The sequence below is a fragment of the Mauremys mutica genome, chromosome 21 (assembly GCF_020497125.1).
Source record: "Mauremys mutica isolate MM-2020 ecotype Southern chromosome 21, ASM2049712v1, whole genome shotgun sequence".
Classification (NCBI taxonomy): Eukaryota; Metazoa; Chordata; order Testudines; family Geoemydidae; genus Mauremys; species Mauremys mutica.
This window is the reverse complement of record NC_059092.1, coordinates 1,600,813-1,624,865: the sequence shown is the minus strand read 5'-3', so window position 1 is coordinate 1,624,865 and position 24,053 is coordinate 1,600,813. Positions and strand designations below refer to the sequence as shown.

The following is a 24,053-nucleotide window of genomic DNA, read 5'->3' as shown; positions in this document are numbered from 1 at the left end:
GAAGACTCGGCACACTTCTTCTAAAAGGTTGCCGACCCCTGGACTAGATGATCGTGATGGTCCTCTCTGGCCTAGGAATCTATTAATTATTTAAAGTGCATCTAAGAAGGTACAACTAGGAGCAAAGAGATGACATGAGCAACGGAAAATCCAGGCTCTGAATTTTCAGAGAGTTTCCTGAGAGACCTATTGGACCTATTAGGTGCCCAAGGAAAGTGCTAGATGCTTCATTGTTCAATCCAATTAGAAACAGTAACGGAAAAGCACTTGTGGCTATACTGCAGAGAACGTTCTTGCATGGGCTGGGAGGTGGATGAAATTATCTAACAGATCTTCTCCACTAGTAGTTCCTGATGGTTTTCAGAGTTGCAATGGACACAGCAACTTAATAGCAGATAAGAAAGTTCAAGATACGGGACTGGGGGAAAAAAAAAACCTGGAAAGGACAAGGAGTTAAAACTGAGTGTCGCCAGAGTCCAGTGGGCTGGGAAACAAGGGGCCATCCAATGTTCAAAAGCTATTCCATGGCCTGACCATCAAAACGTACACATCCGGGATTCCTACATTGCAGAGATTATCCACACGCAACACTCTGTGTCTCAGGTTTCATTAGCAATACTATTTATGCCAAGCATGAGGGAGGCCCTTACCTAGATGTTAACATTTGTAGGCGGCTGCATATAATTCCAGCATTTACTATTCCAGACACAGTGATGCCAACAAAACATGCAACAGAAAGTTACAGGACTCGACTTCCATCAAGGAGAGAAGCCCTATATGGAATTATGGCCTCACACACCATGTGCCTTCATTCCATTTTCCACTGCACAGCTAAGCTGCAGACTATTATTATGGGTTATTTCCTTACCAATTGCCTTTCTCCGCCCAGCAATTTTGGTACTAAAGCTGTTACTAATGTAAGAATATTTATATCTATATAAATGCAGAGAGTTTTTTCATGCTTCTGGTGCTCAATGTTTGTTAAGTTACCTTGGGGATAGACCAAGCCTGGAAAAGTTACAAGCAACTGAAAGTGACTGAGTTAAAACAGAAACACGGACAGCTGACCAGACACCACACCTACTCTATGCAATATTTTGGCTGAAGTCACTGGAACAAACCCCTCCTTTTACAGTGCTCTACAACAGTGACCATCCACAAAGAGTAGCAAGACCTTGGGATTCCCAGAGCCCTCACCCCATGGTCGGTAAGAGTCACACCTGCAGACTCCTGTTACCACTGTCAGACACAGATCACTTTCTATCATGGAAAGAAAAGGCCTGGGTTTTGTTGTTTTCTTTAAGGTCTCCCTGGAACACCCCCCACAGAAAGCTGCAGGGAACTCCAGGGCAGCTGTTATGGAGCCATGAAGGGCAGAGTCTGTCCAGCCTGGAGGACTCCTTAAAAACAACATAGGAGCATTATTACAGAGCATGAATCAGACTAATGGGCATGAAGCAGCCCTGCGAAGAAAGGCTTTAGAGGTTGCAGGGTTGGGAATTGGTGCCATCCATTATGCTCAGAATGTGCTGAGAGACATAGGGACTGAAGATAAATTGCCAAGAGAAACTAAGTACAGTACTTTCATTTGGAAAAAAGGTAAATAGCAGCATTTGCTCCATTTTGAAGACTGAAAACAACGCAGGAATCCCTAGTTCTTATCTAACACTTTTCATCAGTAGATCTCAAAGTGCATTACAAAGGTCACGATCACTATCCCCATTGTACAGATGAGGAAACTGAGGCAGAGCAACATGACTTGCCCAATGTCACCAGCAGGCCAGTGACAGAACCAGGATTTGAACCCAGGTCTCAAGTTCCAGTCCAGTGCTCTATCTTCCAGGCCAGTAGTGCCCAAACTTCACTGGTTCACATACTATCTTCTGAAACTACTGTTGTGAAGTGAATGGATGGAACATCAAGCTCACATACCACCAGTGGGATACAAGTCCCTACTCTACACCACTCTAGATACCTAGTGCAGTACTTTATAAAGCATCAAGGTTAAAGAGGGTTTCCCGTTAATACCCCCCTAAACACACCAACCTTTGACTCCTTAAAATCTGAGGAGGGCTCATTGATGCAGCATGTTCTTTTTATTTAAACAGCTTTAATGGATTATGTTAAGGTGAAGCCCTAACACCAGTTGCAATAATTTCAGATTTAGTTTGGAACCAGGTTATCTTTAAAGAAAAATGTATTAAAAATCACGTTTTAAATCTCTTTTTATCCGCCCTGGGGTTGATGATGCTCCCCTCTGTCCACGTAGGCTGAATTCCCCTCCCCCCAAGTTCACAGCCTATTATTCAGTATTAAGAATCAAATATCAGAGACTTATTTTCTGCCTGGGGTATTTCACAGCGCAAGTTACGATGTGGCCCTTGCACCAAAGAACTTAGTGTCTCAGCTCACAACAAGAGAGAAAAGGAGAGACAGGTCTCAGAAGAGGAAAAACCATAGTGACAAGATGATCAGGTGGCCACTCAGTCAGAGCTGTGCAGGTCTTGAAAGTTCCCTGGCTTGTCAGGTATCTTCCCTCCTGCCTCACTTCTGAGAGATGAGGCAGCATTAGTGCATTGTTAGGAGGGACTGGGAGGTGGCTTAGCAAGGGAGGGGATCCCAAGAATAAGAGGCATCACAGAAGACCACATCTCTGAACTGCCCCTCATTTTAGTCCCAAAGCTCCCTGTGTTCCCAACAAACTGGGATTCCCTCCCTTATTGTTGGAAGTTTTTTACATCAAAAATACAGAGTAATGAAAGCAGATGTGACCAACATGGTACTTGCAACACATCTCACCTTGCCATGGCCCAGATGTGGAACAGTATGTGACAGGACAGCACAATTATTCATGGAGAAGACTTACACTAATGCAGGAATTGTCTGCATTTTGAAAGAACAAATGGGAGGTGTCTACTAGAAGGAACCCCTGGGATGACGAGTCAAATAACTAACCTTAGTGCTGCCTCAATTGTTGCATGGCTTCAGGAGACTGCTCAGTCCACTTGTATGTCACATTTCATGTGTGTTCCCAGTCGGATGGGCAAGGAGGAACATCCCAATGAATGGGTAGGTGAGAGGGATCTGCAGGTCTGTTCAAACAGGTTTGCCCCAGGTAGCCCTTTCCTCAATGAAGGAAACATTAACATGCAGTGGGGTTCATGAAGGTCCAAGCATGCCCCACACACACTTCGCTGATCAGAATGCCACTTGCAACTTGTCTGAAAGTCTGTGCTTTCCTAGAACTTTTAAACACAAAACAGGTCGGTAAAGTGCACGCAAGGATAGACCTAACCAGGCCATCTGAACAACTGAAGTGAGCTTCTGTCAATTATTCACCCTACTGCTATTGTGATTCTCTCTGACTCACTATCCCTGCCCTGAATCCAAAGAGTGTCAAAGTTACTGACCTGCTAAAGGCAGATGGAACTGCCACCCCTGCAAAGAATGAGACCCTCCAACAAGATATCTCATCAGTGAAAGCGATACACCAGCCCCAACCTTTCCTTGAGGGCCACCATTTGGCTTGTGCTCACACAGGATAAAGCCCAGTTCTCCCTTATGCACTGCACATGCATTATCTGAGAAGGTTGTAGCATCTTAGGTAGTCCAAGGTCATTCAGGAGATGAGCCAAGAGAATTTGAAAGATGTTCTATATTACAAAGGCTCCCAAATCTCACAGCTTTCCCCCTTGTTCCTTTGCATGGATTTCCCTTGGCATGTGGACACGGGGCCATGTACTGGGTTGGCTGGGGATTCAGCTCTTCCACTGAACTGTATAGCACTGCTCACTGACAAGGCAGCGCCTGCATTTAAGCACCAACAGTTATGATTTGCTTTGCTCTCTCCCTAAGAATGGCAATGAAACCAGATGTCTCTGCTCCCCTCCTTCCCACTGCAAAAGTTCTCCATAATTTAGAGCCAGACCTTCTCATTAGCACGAGTGCTAATTCCCTCTCAGTTCTCTGAAGCCCTGCAAAGCTCTCAGCTCCTACACCATTAACTCATTACCACACCGATTAACAAGCCGTTAGAAAGCAGAGCAGCTCACTGATTAGTTCATCTGTCTTGAGCTGAGTATTACTGAGAATGGCAGCTCCCTGCCTTGTGCTGCTCACAGGGAGCATATGCGGAGCTTTGGTTTTTGGTGCAGAAGAGAATTTACTCACTCATCCCCAGGCGTCGATTGAGCCAGCTCCGAGGGGGGGAACCGCACTTGGTCAAGACTGAGTTCATAGTCTTCAGTGTGCGACAGGGCAGCGAGGGACTCTGGCTGCACGTTCCTGCAGGAGAAAGGACCCCCGTTAATACAGTTAAGGGGTCCTGCGCACAGACTCCTCGAGGCAGAGCGGATGCCTAGAGAGCTGCTCAGGGATCTGCTCACTGCAGGAAGAGTTCACTCCACTGCTCTCCTCCCCAACCCACGCTGCAGAGAGCTTGCTTTCTCCAGCTGCTCCACTGACATGAAAAGCAACACGTGTTTGGCCTCTGCCAGTTCGTCTCTTCCCAGACCTGGAGCCCCTCGGGTGCTGTATATTTTAGTGTCAACTTCTCAGCGCCGCGCACGTCACTTGCCTTCTCATTTGGGTTTCCTTATTTCCCTTCTCCATCAGTTGTAAGGCCCCCTCCCCCCACCCTTCTCTCCTCCTCTGCAGCCTCCAGCCCGCACAGCCTCTCACCACTTGCCAGGTGGGGAGGATTTGACATTTCACAGCTGAACTTTGCCAAACCTGCTCCCCCTAGATATTTTCATCCTCCACTGAAGCAGAGCCTCAGCCCCTTACAAAAACCCAAACCGCAGGCCACTGAGCATCACAACAGCAGTAGGATGGGTTGCCACAGCAACCCAGCTGCTCAGAGGCAGAGAAGCCGCATAGTGCCCCTTGTTCCACCCTCCCTCCATTCAGACATGAGGCTCATTCAGCTCTGATGTCACAGACACAGAGCAGACGTCCCTTTCACAACTGCAAGTTTGTTTCCTTTCTGCTTCCCCGTCTGCCCTTGTTTTGCTAGCAAGCCTTGGATATACCTTTAACTTGGCAGGGTCGCTCTGAGGAGGCCCTGTGCTTCACAGGAGATTTTTTTCCCCTTGCTGCACAGATGGCCCCCATATTTATTTTAGCCACTGTTCAGGCTAGTTTGTCATCCAAGTCTTTCCTGTACTGCCAGACCCAGCCATATGGGGAGAATTAAGACTGGATTAAGTTAAAGCTTTAACTCTTTAACAGGCAGCAGTGCAGCACAAACTGCCCCAGGCCCTTTTCGGATCCATTTTTTCCCCCCAGTAAAATCAATCCCTATTTCATTCACAGGTCCACACACATTTCTGAAGTGTTACTGGCATATGTGAATCTCCTAAAGAACTAGAAAAAAGCATTTCTTGGGTTAGTCATAGCTGCTTTGTTATCGCAGCCCGAGAACCTGAATCTCCGGACAATACTGCATCCTTCCTCCTTTAAGAGCCTAAGTGTGAGCGGAGTCAAGAAGTTTGCAAATAGGATACAAGTCCCAAAGATTCCAGATTTTGCTTCTCAGAAAGACAACTTAGTCTCACTGGGGTCACATAGGCCTGGAAGGCACCTCTTGGGTCATCAAGTTCAGTCCCCTGCTTTGCCCGTACTCCCCTCCTATAATCAGTGTATTGCCTCCATGCTTCCCAAACACCGAACCGGGAGTTAGGAGGAGACTGTGGCCTTGCTGCACTGGGAAGTTTACTGGTGTTGCAAACAGGTTTAAACCAAACCAGTCCTAAAAACAGCTTAACTGCAAAATTAGAAAGGCCCAACCTGTCTTCAGCACCTTTTGAAAAGCTGCAGTCGAAAGCCATAAGTAATTTTTTTAGTGTAGATAAATTAAGAGCCCATTTCCCAAAGATTGTACCTTAGACACTATTTCTGGATCCAGTAAACAGCTCTTCAAAGTGAGATGACAAGTTATTAGCTAGCATTTAAGCTTTTAAGTCTACTGTAACCAAACCTTTACTCAACAATCTGAAAGAATTAGCACCCCAAACTGAGGACTATGAAGTATTTACTCTACCTCCAAACCGTATCATATTCCACTAATTGCCCATGGCCCAGCACTTTTCAGAGGAAGCAGAACTTAGCAGGACAATGTTGTTACTGCTAGTGGTACATGTACATCACAAGTTTACCCCTATTCCATTAACATTTTAGCCTCCAACATCACCAGTTGATTTAGAAAGATGTGGGTAGTTAGATGCAGTAAGAATCAAATCTCTCCCCAAAATATGGATACTTTCAGGCTTAAGTAAAAATAAGATCCAAGCACCAAAAACAGAACCAAGATAAATCTTATAGTTAACCAGCGGATTTTCTCAACAGTATTCTAGAAGCAGTAAGTCTATTGACATTGCCTATTGCCAACAGAACAGCTCCAGCTTTATCCTGGAGTTTCACTGGATTGGAGATACAAACTGTCTACACGCTTAGCAAGCTTAGATGAAGTCTATTGGTCACTTCTCCCCCCATTAGGGTTCTCTATAGCACCCACCACTAAGTGCCATCTCAATCTGATATCACTTTAGCTATGACAATTCAAGGCCACATTTGACAAGTGACCTGACTCCCTCTAGTGGCCCTATTTGGAAAGTTATACACAGCACAGTAACTCCTCACTTAACGTTGTAGTTATGTTCCTGAAAAATGCGACTTTAAGCGAAACGATGGTAAGCGAATCCACTTTCCCCATAAGAATTAATGTATATGGGGGGGTTAGGTTCGAGGGAAATTTTTTTCACCAGACAAAAAAAAAACCACACACACACAGCATGTTTTAAACAAACAATTTAATACTGTTCACAGCTATGATGATTGTGAAGCTTGGTTGAGGTGGTGAAGTTAGAGGGTGGAAGAGGGTGGGATATTTCCCAGGGAATGCCTTGCTGCTAAATCAGTGGTTCTCCAACTTTTGTATTGGTGACCCCTTTCACCTAGCAAGCCTCTGAGTGCGACCCCCCCATATAAATTAAAAATGCTGTTAAATATATAAAGTATTATAAATGCTGGAGGCAAAGCAGGGTTTGGGGTGGAGGCTGACAGCTCACGACGCCCCATATAATAAGCTTGTGACCCCCCTGAGGGGGTCTCAACCCCCAGTGCTAAATGATGAACTAGCACTAGTTGGATCTGGACTCACCAGGAATTGGTGGAGGGTGAAGGAGGGGGAATGGTTAATTTCTCCTTGTTTTAAGATCCAAGGGTTTGGATCAGTGTTCACCAGGAACTTGGTGGAGAAGTTCTCTCAAGGCTACTCAGGGAAGGGTTATAGTACTTGGGAGGAAAAAATTCAGGGTGGGGGGGAAGAGGGGGAGGTAGAGTTTCCCAAATAACTCAAATAATTTGAGTGGTGGCAACAAAACCAGATCTAAGCTGGTAGTTAAGCTTAGAGGTTCTCATGCAGGTCCCCATATCTGTACCCTAGAGTTCAGAGTGGGGAAGGGCTGAGCTCTCAAGTGTTGTTAATGTCGCCTCTCACTTTACAAGACAGCAGGAACGGAGGGGAGGGGAGAAAGCACAGCAGACAGAGACAGACACACCTTGTGTGTGGGAGAGAAATTCACACTGCCCCTTTAAGTAAGCTGACCCATGCTTAAATACATTCTTTTTAAGTGGATCAGGAAGTTGAGACAGCAGCTGCTGCCCCAGGCTCTCTCTATCTCTCTATGGAGAAGGGGTAAGCGGGGTGTAGGAGCAGGGGGGAGGAGGACACCCTGACATTAGTCCCCTCCCCCCTGCACAGCAGCAGGAGTCTAGGGGAGCAGCTCCAAGGCAGAGGGCAGGAGCAGCACATGGCAGTGGGGGAGTGACAGCTGCTGCACAGGGAACTTAGGGGAGCGGGGAGCTGCTGGTCCAACCTGGTTCCAAGCCCCACCAGCTAGCTGCAACAGGCTGCTCTGCCTGCAAGCACTGGACAAAGCAGGCGGCTGCCAAACGACGTTAGAAGGGAGCATTGCACAACTTTAAAACGAGCATGCTCCCTAATTGATCAACAACGTAACAACAAAACAACAGTAACCGGGACAACTTTAAGTGAGGAGTTACTGTACCTTGAAAATCTACAGAAGTGTTTACAAGATGTTACTGTTTTTTCATATAGAAATGATCCAATTGAATAAAAGACATAAAATTAGTATCCATAGAGGGATAGTTAAGTCACTGCAGACTCCATGACTAGAGCTCAGAAAGTTGGGATGCCACTAATTTATAATTAAGCAATTAGGTTGAGATTATCAGTACACTGGAATTAACCAGAGATCTTAAAAAAGTATCTTTCCATGGCATCCCCTTCCTATGGCTCCCAGTACAATGGAGACATTTACTCCAAGTACATCACCTTCAGGATAACTGGGACAGCGTGACCCCAGCTGTAGGTGGGTCAGTGTGGGATTTGAAAGAGAAACTGAAACTGAAGTTTTTAATAGATGTTTACTATAAAACACAAAGGTACATAATAGAAGTATAAAAAGTAAGCGGTTAGCAGTTAAGCACTACACAATTTGAACTGGATGATAAATGCTCTTCTTCACAGTTCTGTGGGGCCTTTGTTGGTTCCAAGAATGTGCCAAGTTCTATGGGAAGCTCCATGGCCCCTTATTATGAAACAACCCCTGTAATTCATTCTCTCATAAGGCTTTAAATGGAGCTTATGATCTACTGTGTTCTCTTCTCTTGAGGTGCTTCTTCATTTTCAACTTCCCAGCTCCCGAAATGTCATAATTGTATTCAGATGTCACATAGGGGATCTCCCCTTCAGTTCCCTGCTGAAACACAAAGAAACTGAAAGACACTGCCAGTCTGAACACTACTTTGTTCCATTTCATTTATGCAGACTGACAGAATTTAGCAGTTTACCACTCGGCAATTTATCTAAAACTCATGTACTGCAACACACACGATTTTAAAAAGTAAGTTTAATATTGAAAATAGAAATTGCCACTTAATTAGTTTTTGAGAGCGCGAGAGAGAGCGCGCGAGAGAGCGAGCGCGCGCGCATTTAACAAGCTCATAAACTTAATACAAAACGTTCCCATCTTGGAGCCCTAACAGCAGCTAATACCCATAAGCCCCCCAGCTCACTCATGCCTTATAATATAGCTGATTTAATACAAGAAATGTATTTTAATTAGAAGGTATAAAATCTATGTCACCCTGCTGTACAGGTAGAAGCTGTCTGAAGAGCTTCATAAGTCACCCTTACCTGGTTTGTAAAGACACAATCTGGAATGGTGATATTTCCCAGCAGCAGACAGTTTACAAGTCTTAAGTGTTCTGGAGGTACTGGAGTCAGAATATGGTAAAGCATCCTCTCCATGTCAACCCCTCGGATAATTCCTTTAAAATATATTTACAGTTCAGCAGGGTGCACAATCACTGCATAGTTGAAATTCTTTGCACGGGCTGGTCATTTCTTAAAGTAGTGTTTTAGGTTTAAGCAGGAATCATGCTCTAGACAGAGGCTGAAATACGATTCTCATGCTACTCTTGTGATTTCTCTCTCCTACCCTCCATCCCCTTTTGGTCATGAAAAACCCAAATACCCCAGATATCAACTCCAGGCTAGTTCTTTCCAGAAGCAGCAACAGAATCTTCAGATTTCCAAGTAAAATTGCTGTGTGTTTTCAAAACAGATGTGCAAACACACATTAATGCAATGCTGAAGTTGTATAGCTAAAAGTAATTAGAGGCAATGCAAATATTTATATTCCAACAGCAACACATCCTGCTATGGTTTGTGATAAAATGGTCTTTGTCATTAAATGTTTATTAAAATAAAACTTTTTTAAAGAGAGAACAAATATGTGCACAATGCAGTCAAGTTAAAGTTGCAGGGGAATTCTACTCTTTGCACTTCTGGACTGATTTTCCCTGTGCGACTTTAACATTGCTTCAACTGTTTGGAAACCTGCCCCCACCTACACACACACTCCCTCCCTCCTTGTTTGTGGCTATGTTCCTGCAGAGCTCCAGGGAACCCTGAATGCTCCTGACATAGAAAGCAACTGAGAAATGTTGCGTCAAAACCAGACTTTTTTCAAATTAAGCAGAGATGAGTGCTCATTGAGGATTAGGCCCATGGTAAGATTCAGACTTCAGGCAACTTTTGCTGTAGCCCTGTTCAGAGAAGCGTGCTTATTTTTTCCCCCTTACAATAAGAATATTTTACTCCAATCCACACAGGTTGAGACAGCTGAATGGATTTTGAGCACAACTTCCTGAAGTTGATCTTAAATATCTGAACCCGAAGGAAAATAATGAATCAACTTATTAATAAATACAAAGAAGAGACTACAATGGAAACTGTTTTGCAACCTTAACTGTAGCTATTGCCACTAGTCACTAAGACAGAGGGCTCACAAGCAAAGGTTATAATGGAAAACAAAACCTGTAGAGAAGAAGCAGATGTTTATTCTTTTACTCTACTGCTATTTTTCAAGTTACCTTTGAAAGAGTGATTAAAACATTAAAACAGATGACTCCTTTATGCTGCAGACTCAACATATGAACAGAAGGGGCAATTTAGTTTTAGCAATGCTAAAGTCTGCCCAGGATTCACTCACCGAAGCCCAAGCAATCACAGACTGGTGTCTGTGTAAGCAAGACTGGCCCATCAGTTTGACATCTGACCTCATCCAATATCCTGCAGAGACCGACCCAGCTGGCATTTACTGAATACATGATGTGTGTAGGAGCAACATCAGTGTGAATAACCCTGAGCGCAACAGCATTGAAAGGTACCTAGAAAATAAGCCCCGGATCATTAGTTCAACTTGAATTTAGTTCTGAATTGCAACAGACACATAATTGTAGTTATTTCTATCATTATTACTATATGCAGTGTTGTTGTAGCCATAACTGTACACAAACTGAAATCTGCTGTGCACTGTGTACCTACCTACATTAGTGACAACACTATACTGTAATCACAAATGGCTGACCAAGAGACACGTAAAATACTTGCTATATACATTTCAAGGGAGTGCTGGCATAAATGTTCACTTGAGAGAGATATCAGAGGGGTAGCCGTGTTTGCTACTTTTACAGATCCAGACTAAGAATCCTGTGGCACCTTATAGACTAACAGACGTTTTGCAGCATGAGCTTTCGTGGGTGAATACGATGCATCCGACGAAGTGGGTATTCACCCACGAAAGCTCATGCTGCAAAACGTCTGTTAGTCTATAAGGTGCCACAGGATTCTTTGCTGCTTTGAGAGAGATGTTTTACAAGTAGGTTACTACTGTTCCTAACATTCTGACAGGGCCTTTTTGTTGACAGTTCCGTAAAACATTTAGAATATACACCTCTACCCCAATATAACGCTGTCCTCGGGAGCCAAAAAATCTTACCACGTTATAGGTGAAACCAAGTTATATCGAACTTGCTTTGATCTGCCGGAGTGCGCAGCCTCACCCCCCTGGAGCACTGCTTTACTATGTTATATCTGAATTCGTGTTATATAGGGTCGGAGGTGTAGTAATCTAGATTACTAACAATCAGCCTTCTGAATCCAGTCATCAAAACAGCTTCTTTAATTTTTTCACAAATGCTTAAGTTACCTGATAGGGAATCAGACTGTGTAAAGGAAGTACTGATCTTGTTTCCAGAGGCTGAAGCTGGCCAAGGTAACCTAACATTGCCACATCCCGGAGGATACTGCTATGAACCCGTCTGGAAAAATAAGCAAACAAATGATGCAGAGATGAAAAACAGTCACGCTCCAGTTCAAACATAAACACTTACTGAGACATTTCAGAATTTGCAGTGTGATATTTGTTATATTCAATATTTTAGAGGGTTTATTTTTAAATTTCTGTTGTTCAGATCTATTTAGAGCTATGTGTTATTAACCTTGTGGTTCTGAGATTCCACAGTTCAATTGCAGAATGATGTTGTAAGGCTGCTTACTTTAGGCAGCAGTCACTTTTTAGATTCTGGCTCTCTTCTCCAGTCCTGATAGCCAGGAGAATTTTCCATTAGCCAATTGTGAGAAAGGAGAAGAAATGATGGCCTGATCCAGTGACCCCAGTCACACTTTATTAAACAGTTCTTTAGTGAAGGTTTCTGTGGAGCCAAGTCAAACACCCATGCACATCTAGGGTGACTAGACAGCAAATGTGAAAAATTGGGATGGCGGTGGGGGGGTAATAGGAGCCTATATAAGGAAAAGGCTCAAAAATCGAGACTGTCCCTATAAAATTGAGACATCTGGTCACCCTATGCACATCCCCCAATATTAGAGAAATGGGAAGCATGTGACAGGATGAGAGCCAAGGAGAGGCGGTTCCTGACACAATCTTTAGATAAATATCGGCTATTCAAGTTTGCCCTTACACCATGGTAGCTAAAAGGCATATTGAGAGGCTTCAGGGCTTCTTCCTGTCCACAGCTTTAAATACTCCTGAGGGAAATATGCGATACTGCATGTGTGCATGATTAATGAGCGGTACATATTTTTATTTTTTTATGCAGAAAAAAGCTTCTGCCTAAATGTTGCTGCAGCACAAGAACAGCAGCAGCTCCCAGCAGAAAATAACTTCTGCAGTTCTGCTTTTTGCCCACCAGAGGCCACTGTGATTACAGAACAGAGCAGCAACTCCTAGCCAGCTAGGGAAGAGAAAGAGCTGCCTTTGTCACAGCACCTGACAGGCCAGGCCAGGCCAGGCGACAGAGGCTCTGGGGAAACAGACAGCATGGGGCTGTTGGGGGGTCAGACAGGGGCTCATAAGGGCTAGTGAGGGAGGACAGACTAGAGCAGGGACTGAATGGAAGTGGAGGCACAGGGCCACAGGGGAGGAAGGAGGTGCAGGGCCATGTGGTGATGGGGGAAAAGGTGTGCAGAGCTACACAGGGACAGAAGGCAGCTGAGTGGGGGATACGGAGATACACTGAGATGGGGGAGGGGGTACAGAGACATGGGAACGGGGTGCAGGACCACATGGGGATTGGGGCAGTGGGTGTCTGAATGGGGGTGGAGGGACACATGTGGACAAAGGCTGGAGGGACACATTGGGATAGGGGCAATGTCTGACTGAATGGGAGAGGCTAGGGGTCAGCTAGAGTCTCCATGGGGGAAACTTCCTAACAATCCCTCCCTGCTCTGCCAAAAACCTGGTCCATATTTTTCCCACTCACACCCAACACCCAGGCTCCTTCCCAGCAATTTACTTCCCTCTCCCTCAGCTCCTCTCTTACCCCTGACTCCCCCAAGCCTTTGCACTGCTTCTGAGGGGGTGCGGGAAATACAGTTCTGCATTGTAGTTTAAATAATTATTACTCAGATTCCTTACTAGGCATATTAATACAGTACTCTATTTGCCAAAAAACATTCCCTGAATCTTTTTTGTTGTCTGTATTGTTACAGACATACTTACTGACAGGTATTTTGAAATAAATGACCAAAAATAATTGAAATCGGTGTAATTATATTGTGTTATTTTGACAAATAAAATTTGCAGAATTTTAAAATACTGTGCACAGAATTTAATTTTTTGGTGCAGAATTCCCCCAGGAATATTTACTATATCAAGGTTAGGGACACTGCATCAGTGTTCCCTCTAATTTTTCCCCACACATGTGCAGAATGAATTTTGTTACTTGCACCAACATGGAGGTGATGTGTGACAAATCACCTCTATATTGGTGCACATAACAAAATTCATGTGGTGAGGTGGGGCTGAGGCGTTCAGAATGTGGGAGGGAGCTCAGGGCTGGGGTAGAAGGTTGGGGTGCAGGGGTGTGAGGGCTCCAGCTGAGGGTACAGGCTCTTGGGTGGGACCAGGGATGGAGGGGCTCAGGGGTGGGGCTGGGGGGTTTGTGGTGCAGGCTGCCCTGAGGCTACAGCAGGGAGAGAGGACTCCCCCGCCCAGCTCTCTCCCCACAGCAGCACCTGGGCTGGGAGGGAGAGGCACCCCTCCCTGTCGCAGCAGCTCTGGTGCTGGGGCCGCAAGATAGGCACCTCTCCCCTGGCCGCAGCAGATCCGGGGCTGGGTTGGGATGCCCCTCCACAGCAGATCCTGGCCAGGTGGGTTTCCTGAGCGCCCAGGTGGCACTTAACAGGTTGCTATGCAGCTGCACAGTTTACAGGGAACTTAGTACTGCATGGCTATTAGATAGTTTCAACAAAGCAAAAGGCTTTACTTTAATAAAGGACTGCAGTTATGGCAATCACTAGTGAAGGTGTGATTGCCTTATTTCAGATACACAAGGCTACCATTCAGCCTTGCACTTCTCTCATGAACTGATAAGCAGAACAGGATAAAATATTTCAAAACAAGTTTTTCATCCAAAAATGGCTTTTGAAATTGACTTTTTGCAAAAAAAAATTGGCAATACTGTCAATGTTTTTGTTTTTCATGAAAAAACGTAGTTTGATATTTTTCAAAATCAAACTATCAAAATTATTAAATAAAAATTGGTAGTTATTCTAAGGTTTTAAATAACATTTAGCGTGTCCACTTAATGGATTTTAAAACCAAAAGAGACCATTATGATAATCTAATCTGACCTGCATAAAACATGCCACAGAACCATGCCAATTAATTCTGCATGACAGCCACAACTTCTGTTTAAGCTATGGATAGCTAGAGAGATTCTAGTCTTGATTTAAAGATGTCGTCAGGTGATGACAAATCCATCACATCCCTAGGTAAGTTGTTAGAATTGTTAATTATCCTCACTGTTAAAAATGTGGTATCTTGTCTGAATTTGTCTAGTGCCCATTTCCAACCACTGGAACTTGTTATGCCTTTTTCCACCAGATTAAAGAGTCATCTACTATCAAATCTCTTCTCCATGTAGCTACTTGTAGGTGCTTTGACACTACGATGACTGTGTCATACAAGTACCGGAACAGATACAAGTGCGTCTCTGCGAAGGTAACATCAAATAGTGAGCTAAGCATTATGCATTTACTTTCAAAATTTAGTAACTGTGAATGAGATGCTGAAATGTAACAAACAGCTGGAAACACGATACTCCATGGCAGGAGCAGTGGCTTTTGTACTTACGCTTCACCAGCATTCCCTGCTCCAGGGAACTTTGGTTCTATGCACAGCAATTTATGCCCTGTAGGCGATGTCTGAAAATCGCTTTCTTCTTCATACTGCTTCCAATCCTCCATTCCACTCACATCCATGTTCTTACACTTGCCCTGTAGTTTGCCTTTTGTATGTAGGCCAGCAGCAAGATTAATATATTCTGGGGTAAAACGAGGCATATCCTTAAAGTCTTCCACACTGATCTGAACAATGTGACTGGGTGCCAGCAGTCGAATGATATCAACCAGAAGCAGCAATCCAACACCTTTGGGAATGGGGGGAGGGAGAGAAAACACACAGTTTGCAGAAGGTAGTGCAGTCACACCAGGTAAGCATCTTGCAGATCTGAATCTCGGTTATTAGACACTCAGGAGTGTCTCTCCATGGTTGTTAGAGACTTAAAATAAACTCACACAGAATTAGAGTCATATTTCCCAGTCTCAGAATAGTTACAAAATGTTGATCATAGCATGTATACTGTTAACATATAGCATTAATCTTCTAATGCGTCTCCAAAGATTAGATGTATGCTGGTTTACCTTTCACCCATCCCATTGTATTGATGACCAAAGGAACTTCTTTCTTGTAGGAGTTAAACACATACTTTACTGTGTCGATGTATCTTTCTGTATCCTGATCACAACTAGCTTCTCCGTAATACACCATTTTACGTGGCATTCGCTGATGAGTGAATGGTGGACCTGAAAAAAGACACACTGAAGATTAATAGTAAATACTTGGGAGTTTCAGTAATTCAAATAAAGCAGCCATAAAGAGTTAGCAAAAACCCCAAACTCCTGAAGCACACATGCTCAATCCCTGTCTGTATTGATGGAAGTTATTCTTCCTCAGTTTGTATCCAATTGTTTCACCTTTTTTGGAAAGGCTTGTACTTTTAAGATTTTCTCCACTTGCTCCAAAGAACCCTTCCTCTGCCCTGCAGATCATTTCCTTTCAATTCTGAGTATACAGTCAAAGACAGTCAGTCTCAACGTCTGAGTGTCAGAAACCTGATAAATCCACTAATGTAGTATGGAACTACACAATTCTTAAACGTATGAGTTTATAAATTTATTTAGATTAACTACTATTCTAGAAGACAATTTGAGCAGGGTAGCAGTTTTTGGTCAGGAAGTAAAAAAGGAACACTAAATTGGAACAACAAAAGGACTGTGTGCATTACAATTTAGTAGTGTAAACACATTAGTTTTTTCCCCCTCCATGATGACAGAGCAGCCCAGGGCAAACAGCTGATACAAAAACTAGACCACACCATTTGGTAGCTGGGAACCAAAGCTCTTTGGAGACACCCAAGGCCATATGCTAACTAGTTTTCTACTTATGATTTTTCAAAACTTACAATATTCTTCCCTCTTTTTCCCACCCCAAACTTAACAAATTTACAATTTAAAACCAGGGGGAGAAGTTAAAAAAAAAAGTTTCAAACAAGCCCCAGAAAGTTCTATGGCCTTTTAAAAACATGTACTTCTTTGACCCACATCTCTAACTGCATATCTCAAAAACATTAATAAACTTAACCTAAAGTTTCAGTGAGGTATGCAAGTATTATTCCCACTTTCACAGATGGAGAACTGAAGCAGAGATTAAATGATTTGCCCAAGGTGTCACATGAAGTCTGTGGCAGAGAGGGAAAATTCACTCAGGTCTGCTATATCCCAGGCCAACAGCATATAGAAAAGATCACCCCTCTCCACCCGCTCCCATAAAATATGTAAAAACCAAGAAGGGAGAATAACTTGCCTGATAGCTCTGATTTCCTAGAGAAAGCACCTTGGAGGATTTCACTCCCAGGTCTTAGCTCCTTACCACAAGATTGGCAGGCCTCCTTCACTTATAATGTTTTTTGAACTGTGAGCAGAGTTAATATGGTGCTGTTAAGACACAGGAGTGAGAATCCTGCACAATACCTTTAGAGAATAAATATATATATTTCTGGTGATGAGAATATAGCAAAATACATACCAAGACATGGCTCTGACACATTAATTAAGGAGACACATCCAGGTGGTGTAAACTCTGTCTGTCCCAGATCACATTCCAAATATTCAACACAAGGAAGGCTACAATAAAAGAAAAAAAAAGAGATTTTAAGATGCACTGCATATTAGCATCTGTGTAAATAAAACAGAACAGCATTTCACTTAGAATACATCAGGTAAAGAATCCAATTCTGACAGCCATAAACACAATGAGAATCTCAGACACTGAATAAGATCACTAGCTTTCTGCCTCCTCCCTCTGTTTGACAGACTGTAATGGTCAGGCAATGACAAACTATAAACTAGGGCTGTGTGTGTGTCACAGAGGTCACGGATTCCATTACTTTCTGCAACCTCTGTGACTTCTGCAGCGCCCGGCATGTGCTTGGGCGGCCCTGGGGACAGCCACACCAACCACTGCTCAGGCAGCTGCTGGCAGCAGTCCCCGTGCGGCCAGAGCAGCTGCAGTCCGCTGGCCCCAGGCACCCCTCCTTCCCCCTGAACAGCCGCCCCCCCAGTTTTAGTCACAGGTATAAGTCATGGTCAGGACACAGGCTGTGAATATTTGTTGACTGCCTGTGACCTGTCCATGACTTTTACTAAAACTACCTGTGAAGCTTTAACTATAACCAACTACAACGCTAAGCAGAATGCATGGTCTGGACCAGCGACAGCCCAATACCATTCCAGTCTTGAGCAGAGAGACTGCCAATCAATGTCAGATTGCACAAGTGGTACACACAGATGAGGACTGCCAATAAACAATTTTTGCTTCATGTTAATTTTCAAAAAGATCCAAATCCCCAGTAATTATTTATAAATAATCCTATTGATTTCTCTTGCCCAGATCATAGAAGATTTGAAAATTTGAGTCTTATAGGATTAAAAAAACTCACTGATTCAGCAACAGGTTAATGAGATATCTGTTAAATGTTGATTTTCCAATACTTTTTGGGCCACACACCAGAATGACAGGACAACCATCATCTTCCTCTGGAAAAACAAACATACCCTGAAATGGATCATTACTATAAATTAATCTCATGCATCCTACTCCACAAAAGTTTACAAAAATTTAATCTCAGGAGCTGAGCATTTTCATTGAAAGAACAGTTTACATAACATGGGCTTATATTTGCACTTTGGAACCAGAACAATAAAGCTTTGTTTAAAGGTGAGGAGGGTATTTACATTTATAAGCACAAAATAAAAAGCCTTCTAAGAGGGTGGACTCCAACACCTGGGCACAAAACCATCCTTGCAAAATTCTACTTGCCCTATGGGAAATTATTTTGGGGCGGGGATGGACAAAAACGGATTTCTCCCACACCAAATCATCATAAAGGCACATTAGTTTTGGTGGCAGATCAGCAAGGCAGCAAAAAGCCTTATGGGTCATATAAACACTCCCTCTTCCCCCTCTAGGTAACACACTCAGTTTGGTCCAGAAACTATCCAAGGCTTGAAATTTGACCCAACCTTTTCACTATTGTCAGGGCATAGTTTCACAAGCATGAACTTAAGAAACAAACTCTGAGAAAGGAGCTTTTGCTCCCTTTAGATCACTGCAAAATGTAACATTCAGTTCCATCAATTTAAGATACTCACCACAACATGCTTGTATTAACTCTTCAATTGCTGAAACTGAACTCTCTGACAAAAGCAGGCCACTTTCAGGATCACGTTTCCCAATACCAGTAGAAGCTAGAGCTGCATCTTCTGGTGTGAAGCAAGAACCCCTTTGTCTCTACAGATCAGCAAGCATATAGCAAAGAAAGGTTTTAGCAAATTCATAACACACCACATACGAAATAACTCCAAAATAACTCCCACTGTCTTATTTGACTGGACAGTGGTACCAGCACAGAATGATTTAGTCACATTAATTGTCTTCTCTGTTCTAGTTCTACAGAAGTCTTAAGTCCAGGTGACAGGAAGGAAGTGCAAGGAACAAGGTCTCATCTTCACTGACATTCTAACCCCTACTTACTACAGCAAATGGCACCTTATAAATACCACAGACGGATATATCTAAAATCGGGAGAATGATACCTCCTTTATAAAGCACTTGGAGATCTACTGATGAAAAACTCTATGAGAGCTAGGTATTATTATATATAGGTCTACAGCGCGCAGACCATTGTAATCCATGGGAAACCAGCCTTATAATTCAAAGGCATGGCAACACACCTGAGTCACATGACAGACATAGGAAGAGGACATGATTGGAACATGAAACAAGGTGCTCTGGAAACAATAATGGGGCTGGGCCAGTCAAGTGGAGCTGCCACCAACTGCAGACAGAACAGGAAACACTAGAGGGCTGGGGAGTGTGAGGAGAAAAGTATGGAAGACAGTAGCAGGAAAGTGACTGCGACAAAGAGGGAGTGAAGTTCTGGCAAAGGATAGATCCATGCATCATAATATATATATATATAAATGAATCACAACTAATTTGTACGGTTATAATTCCATCACTGATTCAGCAACAGGTTAATGAAATATCTGTTAAATGTTGACTTTAATGACTACATGCATGATTCTAGCTTTGGTCTTATGGTAAATAACCAGAATACCTCTATGGAATTGTACCCCGTTACGTCACAATTCCTGGAAATTAGTCTGAATTTTATATACATAACACATGCTGGTTTTTTGACCCACATTTTTATTGCTCCATACACAATTGATCTTCTCCTAAAGCCATGCAAATTTTTCTTCCTCATAAAACAATTCCCACAGGGTAAAATTGAACAAATGCAAGATTTCCATTAAATAACTAAATGGAAGATGCATTTCACCTTTACTCTGAAGATATGGGAGAACTCTGGGTGATTAAGAATGAATCTTGTAACCGAGGTATCCAGACCATCCAACAGCACCAGAGAACACAAAGGGGCAAAACTTTTCATCAGTTTAATTCTAGCATCTGCAAGATGACAACAGTTAGTCTTAAAACACTGTATTCCACACAAATTAGAGTTCAAGTCCAAAACCAATACAATGAACAAATACTTTTTACATTATCTGACCTTCATAATACCTGTGAGGTAGGGATCACCCCCATTTGACAAATGTGGAAAGAGAAGCAAACATCTTATGTGATTTGCCAAAGAAGTCAGTGATGTGCAGAATCAGAATTCATGAGTTCCTATTTTCCAGTCCTGTACTTGAAGAAATAAACTACAGAGTTCCATGGAAAATGAGGACATATATTAGTATCCTAAAGTAAGGCAATAAACAACACTCAGTCATTTTCATTGCCATAAAAAAGTTATAAAGGCGATCTTGACAGTTTGCCAGTGACTACGTGTACAACTATAGACCAAATATTTGTGTGTGTGAATGTAGCGTGGGAAAGATGATGGCTGGATGGCCCTAAAGACTGTAGTACCCACTGGACAGATACAGCATGAAACACACCTCTCACCTTAGTCCAGGTGAACTATTATGATCACCTAGTCTGACCTCTTATATAAAACAGGCCCTAGAACTTCAACCAGTGATTCCTGCTTCTAGCTCAACAACTTGTGGTTGTATAAAGCACATCTTTTAGAAAATCATCCAGTCTTGACTTAAGGACTTCCAGTAATAGCAAATACACTACAGCATTTGGTAATCTGTACTAATGGTTAACTACCCTCAGTGTTAAAAAACTGATTCTAATGGGAAGTTATTCTGCTTTGCCTCTAGAGAAACAGCCAGAAAAGGCATCAACAGCAATAGTGGTGATGAGGACATGTAGCTAGACTGGGACCACCCTAACTCATTTCACAGAGGCTGCTGAATAATGTCCTGTGAAGATGACTTTTGATCACAACTCTAGCCTGCATTCAGAATGGTGACACAGAGATAAAAGGCTTATCTCATTACAAGGTCTCTGGAACTCTTCAGTCTGCCCCAAAGCAATTGGTTAAGGGTAGCCCTACATGTAACCAGCTCTAATGGCTCTTTACACCCCCAAATAGCAGACTCCTCGGCAAAGCACACTGCTCAGCCCATGCTTACCACGTGGCACATGATGGGCTCTGAGCATCGCCCTGGCTGATATCCTCATCTCCTTCTTGGATTTCTCCAGCGTCTCATAGGTCACTGCTTTGATGGTCAGGGCACAGTGGGTCTGAGGGGAGAAGAGGTCGTAGGAAGGCTGCTCCTGAGTGATGGTAAATCCAAACACTTGGACTGCACCATAGAGGCAGGTCAGGCGGCATTTCCCAGTGAAGGTCAGCTTCTGTGGTGGGGAAACAGGAGATGAGATACTGACCACGCTCGAACCCCAGGGCAGTGCTATACTGGCAAGGAAGAGCCAGCCCCTGTCATGGCACTTCACACATGGGAGGTGCTGGGTTCTTCCCCCCCCCCCGCCCCAGGAAGTGCCACCCAGCCCCTCCACATCCCTGCAACCGCACTTGCCTAAGGCCTAAAGCTACCGCGCATATTCACCCCCCCAACTATTCCCAACTACCCCCTCGCCAACGGCCTCCCCTCCCCGCTATCACCCTCCCAAAGGCCAGATCCCGGCCTGCCCCCACCCCCGCACGGGTCCCTACGTGCCCCCCCCCGCTGCCAGCGGCCTCCCCTCCCCGCTATCACCCTCCCAAAAGCCAGATCCCGGCCTGCCCCCCACGCTCCCGCGTGCCCCCCTCCCAAGGCCGCCCCCCCCACGCGTCCCCGTCTACCCCCTCACAGCCCCCCCCCCGCCCAACCTGGGCGTGCGGCAAGAGCAGCACCACGGCGCCCTCTGTGGCCTCCACCGCGGCGAGGGGGGGGCACGCAAGGACGCGTGCGGGGAGGGTGCGCGCTGCCGGGGCCGCCTCCCCGCCGCCCCCCGGGCCCGGCGCCTGCAGCAGCCCCGAGCGCACGAAGGAGGCGGCGTATTCCCGCCACGCGTCCCGGCCCGGCCGCTCCCGCCACTTCCGGGCCGCAGGGCCCGAGCCGGGGCCTCCCTGCCGGCGGCCGCGGGCCAGGCGCTTGCGCGGAGGCTGCGCCCGGCGGGCCGGCGGGAAGCGGCGGAGAACAGGCAGCCTGGGCATGGCGGCCTCCAGGGCAACTCTCGCGAGGGGCGGGCGGGACCCGACTCAGGCGCCCCCACACGGGGGCGGGGGGACGGGATTTATCGCGAGATCTGCATGACCGCGCGAGGCGTCCGGCCACAGCGGGCCGCGAGGCCGAAGGCGGGACGTAGCGGAGCAGCTCGGGCTAACGCGGGGCTTGGGCCCATTGCGGGCGGACCCCGCAGTGACCCCGCGGGGCCCGTGACACGGAGCCCGCAACCCCCCCTCCCCCCCCGCGGGGTCCGTGACACGGTGCCCGCAACCCCCCCCCCCGCGGGGTCCGTGACACGGTGCCCGCAACCCCCCCCCCCGCGGGGTCCGTGACACGGTGCCCGCAACCCCCCCTCCCCCCCCGCGGGGTCCGTGACACGGTGCCCGCAACCCCCCCCTCCCCCCGCGGGGTCCGTGACACGGTGCCCGCAACCCCCCCTCCCACCCCTCCCCGCGGGGTCCGTGACACGGGGCCCGCAACCCCCCCTCCCTCCCCTCCCGGCGGGGTCCGTGACCCGGTGCCCGCAACCCCCCCCCCCGCGGGGTCCGTGACACGGTGCCCGCAACCCCCCCTCACTCCCTCCCCCCCGCGGGGTCCGTGACACGGTGCCCGCAACCCCCCCTCACTCCCTCCCCCCCCGCGGGGTCCGTGACACGGTGCCCGCAACCCCCCCTCCCCCCCCGCGGGTTCCGTGCCACGGTGCCCGCAACCCCCCCCTCCCCCCGCGGGGTCCGTGACACGGTGCCCGCAACCCCCCCCTCCCCCCGCGGGGTCCGTGACACGGTGCCCGCAATCCCCCCTCCCACCCCGCGGGGTCCGTGACACGGTGCCCGCAACCCCCGCTCCCTCCCTCCCCCCCGCGGGGTCCGTGACACGGTGCCCGCAATCCCCCCTCCCCCCCCGCGGGGTCCGTGACACGGTGCCCGCAACCCCCCTTCCCCCCATGGGGTCCGTGACACGGTGCCCGCAACCCCCCCCCCGCGGGGTCCGTGACACGGTGCCCGCAACCTTCCCCGCCCCCCCATGGGGTCCGTGACACGGTGCCTGCACACACACCTCCCCGACCACATAGACCCCTTTCCTGGCGTGTGGCACAAGGCTTGTGTTTGTGCCTAGGTTACTTCTTGACCCAACTAAATCAAGCCACAAGATGTTCTCTTGCATCTATACCAGGGGAAAGGTCAAAGCTGGGCCCAGCAAGGCGAGGCCTGGTGCCGGTCAAACTGAACTCCACTCCATCCTGCTCTACACCAGGGTTCTCAACCTTTGTTCGTTTGCGCACCCTTAACAAATTTCAAATGGAGCTGCCAACACCTTTGGAAATCTATTGGCTCTTTTCTGTTGTTGAATTCTGTTCAGCAAGTTTTCAGTCCAAGTCTTTCACGGACCCCTTAGACGTAGTCCATGGCTCAGACAGAGAACCACTGCTCAAACCTAGAGCAAGGGGAGGAAACCACTGTGACATGGAGAGCTCTCTGGGCTCTTCCCTGCACCTGCTCATTAGTGCACAAAGTCTCCAGCACAGGGACGGTCTGTACTGATATGTCTTGTATGTTGTAGGAACCAAGAAAAGGCCCAGTTGCACACTTTCCCCTCCTCAGCCTGCATTCCCCCTTATCTGCTCTTCTTCAAAGTCCATCCCAAAAGGGGAACTCATCCACAAGCATCTGTTAGACCTGTCACAAACCCTAAAGCTTATGGTCAATGACCAGCACTTATTATTTGTCAAGTGCTGGCAGTGAACATGGCCCCTTACCCAGAAAGTTTACAGTCTAGAGCATCCGAAGAAGTGGGTATTCACCCACGAAAGCTCATGCTGCAAAACGTCTGTTAGTCTATAAGGTGCCACAGGATTCTTTGCTGCTTTTACAGTCTAGAGCAGTGATTCTCAAACTTTTTTTCCACGGACCACTTGAAAATTGCTGAGGGTGTCTGTTGGCAGACTACT

General features: G+C 46.1%; 2 protein-coding genes across 5 annotated transcripts in view; both read right to left on the bottom strand.

Annotated features, from left to right (window-relative positions):
• The window catches only part of PLEKHG5 (pleckstrin homology and RhoGEF domain containing G5), a 102,585-nt gene extending 98,191 nt beyond the window's left edge, over positions 1 to 4,394 (bottom strand). The window contains exon 1 of one of the 3 annotated variants that reach the window (XM_044996268.1): positions 4,171 to 4,394. In XM_044996268.1, the coding sequence (XP_044852203.1) occupies positions 4,171 to 4,237 (67 nt within the window). In that variant the 5' untranslated portion in view covers positions 4,238 to 4,394. The remainder of the gene's footprint in view (positions 1 to 4,170) is intronic. The other 2 variants (XM_044996269.1, XM_044996276.1) reach the window with 2 other exon arrangements.
• A 4,025-nt stretch (positions 4,395 to 8,419) lies between these two features.
• NOL9 (nucleolar protein 9) lies at positions 8,420 to 22,127 on the bottom strand. Of its 2 annotated transcripts, none has more exons than XM_044995940.1 (12): positions 21,766 to 22,127; positions 21,068 to 21,290; positions 19,861 to 19,988; positions 18,668 to 18,806; positions 17,956 to 18,052; positions 17,043 to 17,140; positions 15,599 to 15,760; positions 15,030 to 15,324; positions 11,580 to 11,691; positions 10,581 to 10,758; positions 9,221 to 9,354; positions 8,420 to 8,783 (listed from the first exon to the last, which is right to left on the bottom strand). In XM_044995940.1, exons 1-12 carry the CDS (start codon positions 22,090 to 22,092, stop codon positions 8,667 to 8,669), a joined length of 2,010 nt encoding a protein of 669 aa, XP_044851875.1. In that variant the 5' UTR covers positions 22,093 to 22,127; the 3' UTR covers positions 8,420 to 8,666. The 2 variants fall into 2 exon arrangements, with proteins under 2 accessions (XP_044851875.1, XP_044851876.1); XM_044995941.1 differs by having other exon boundaries at positions 8,420 to 8,780.
• Between the last annotated feature and the right edge of the window lie 1,926 nt (positions 22,128 to 24,053).

Coding starts and splice junctions, on each gene's coding strand:
- NOL9 (XM_044995940.1), bottom strand. CDS start 22,092: ATGCCCAGGCTGCCTGTTCTCCGCCGCTTCCCGCCGGCCCGCCGGGCG. Junction 21,291..21,765: donor TGCTCTTGCCGCACGCCCAG/GTTGGGCGGGGG, acceptor TCCCCACCACAG/AAGCTGACCTTCACTGGGAA. Junction 18,807..19,860: donor CCCATATCTTCAGAGTAAAG/GTGAAATGCATC, acceptor GCTGATCTGTAG/AGACAAAGGGGTTCTTGCTT.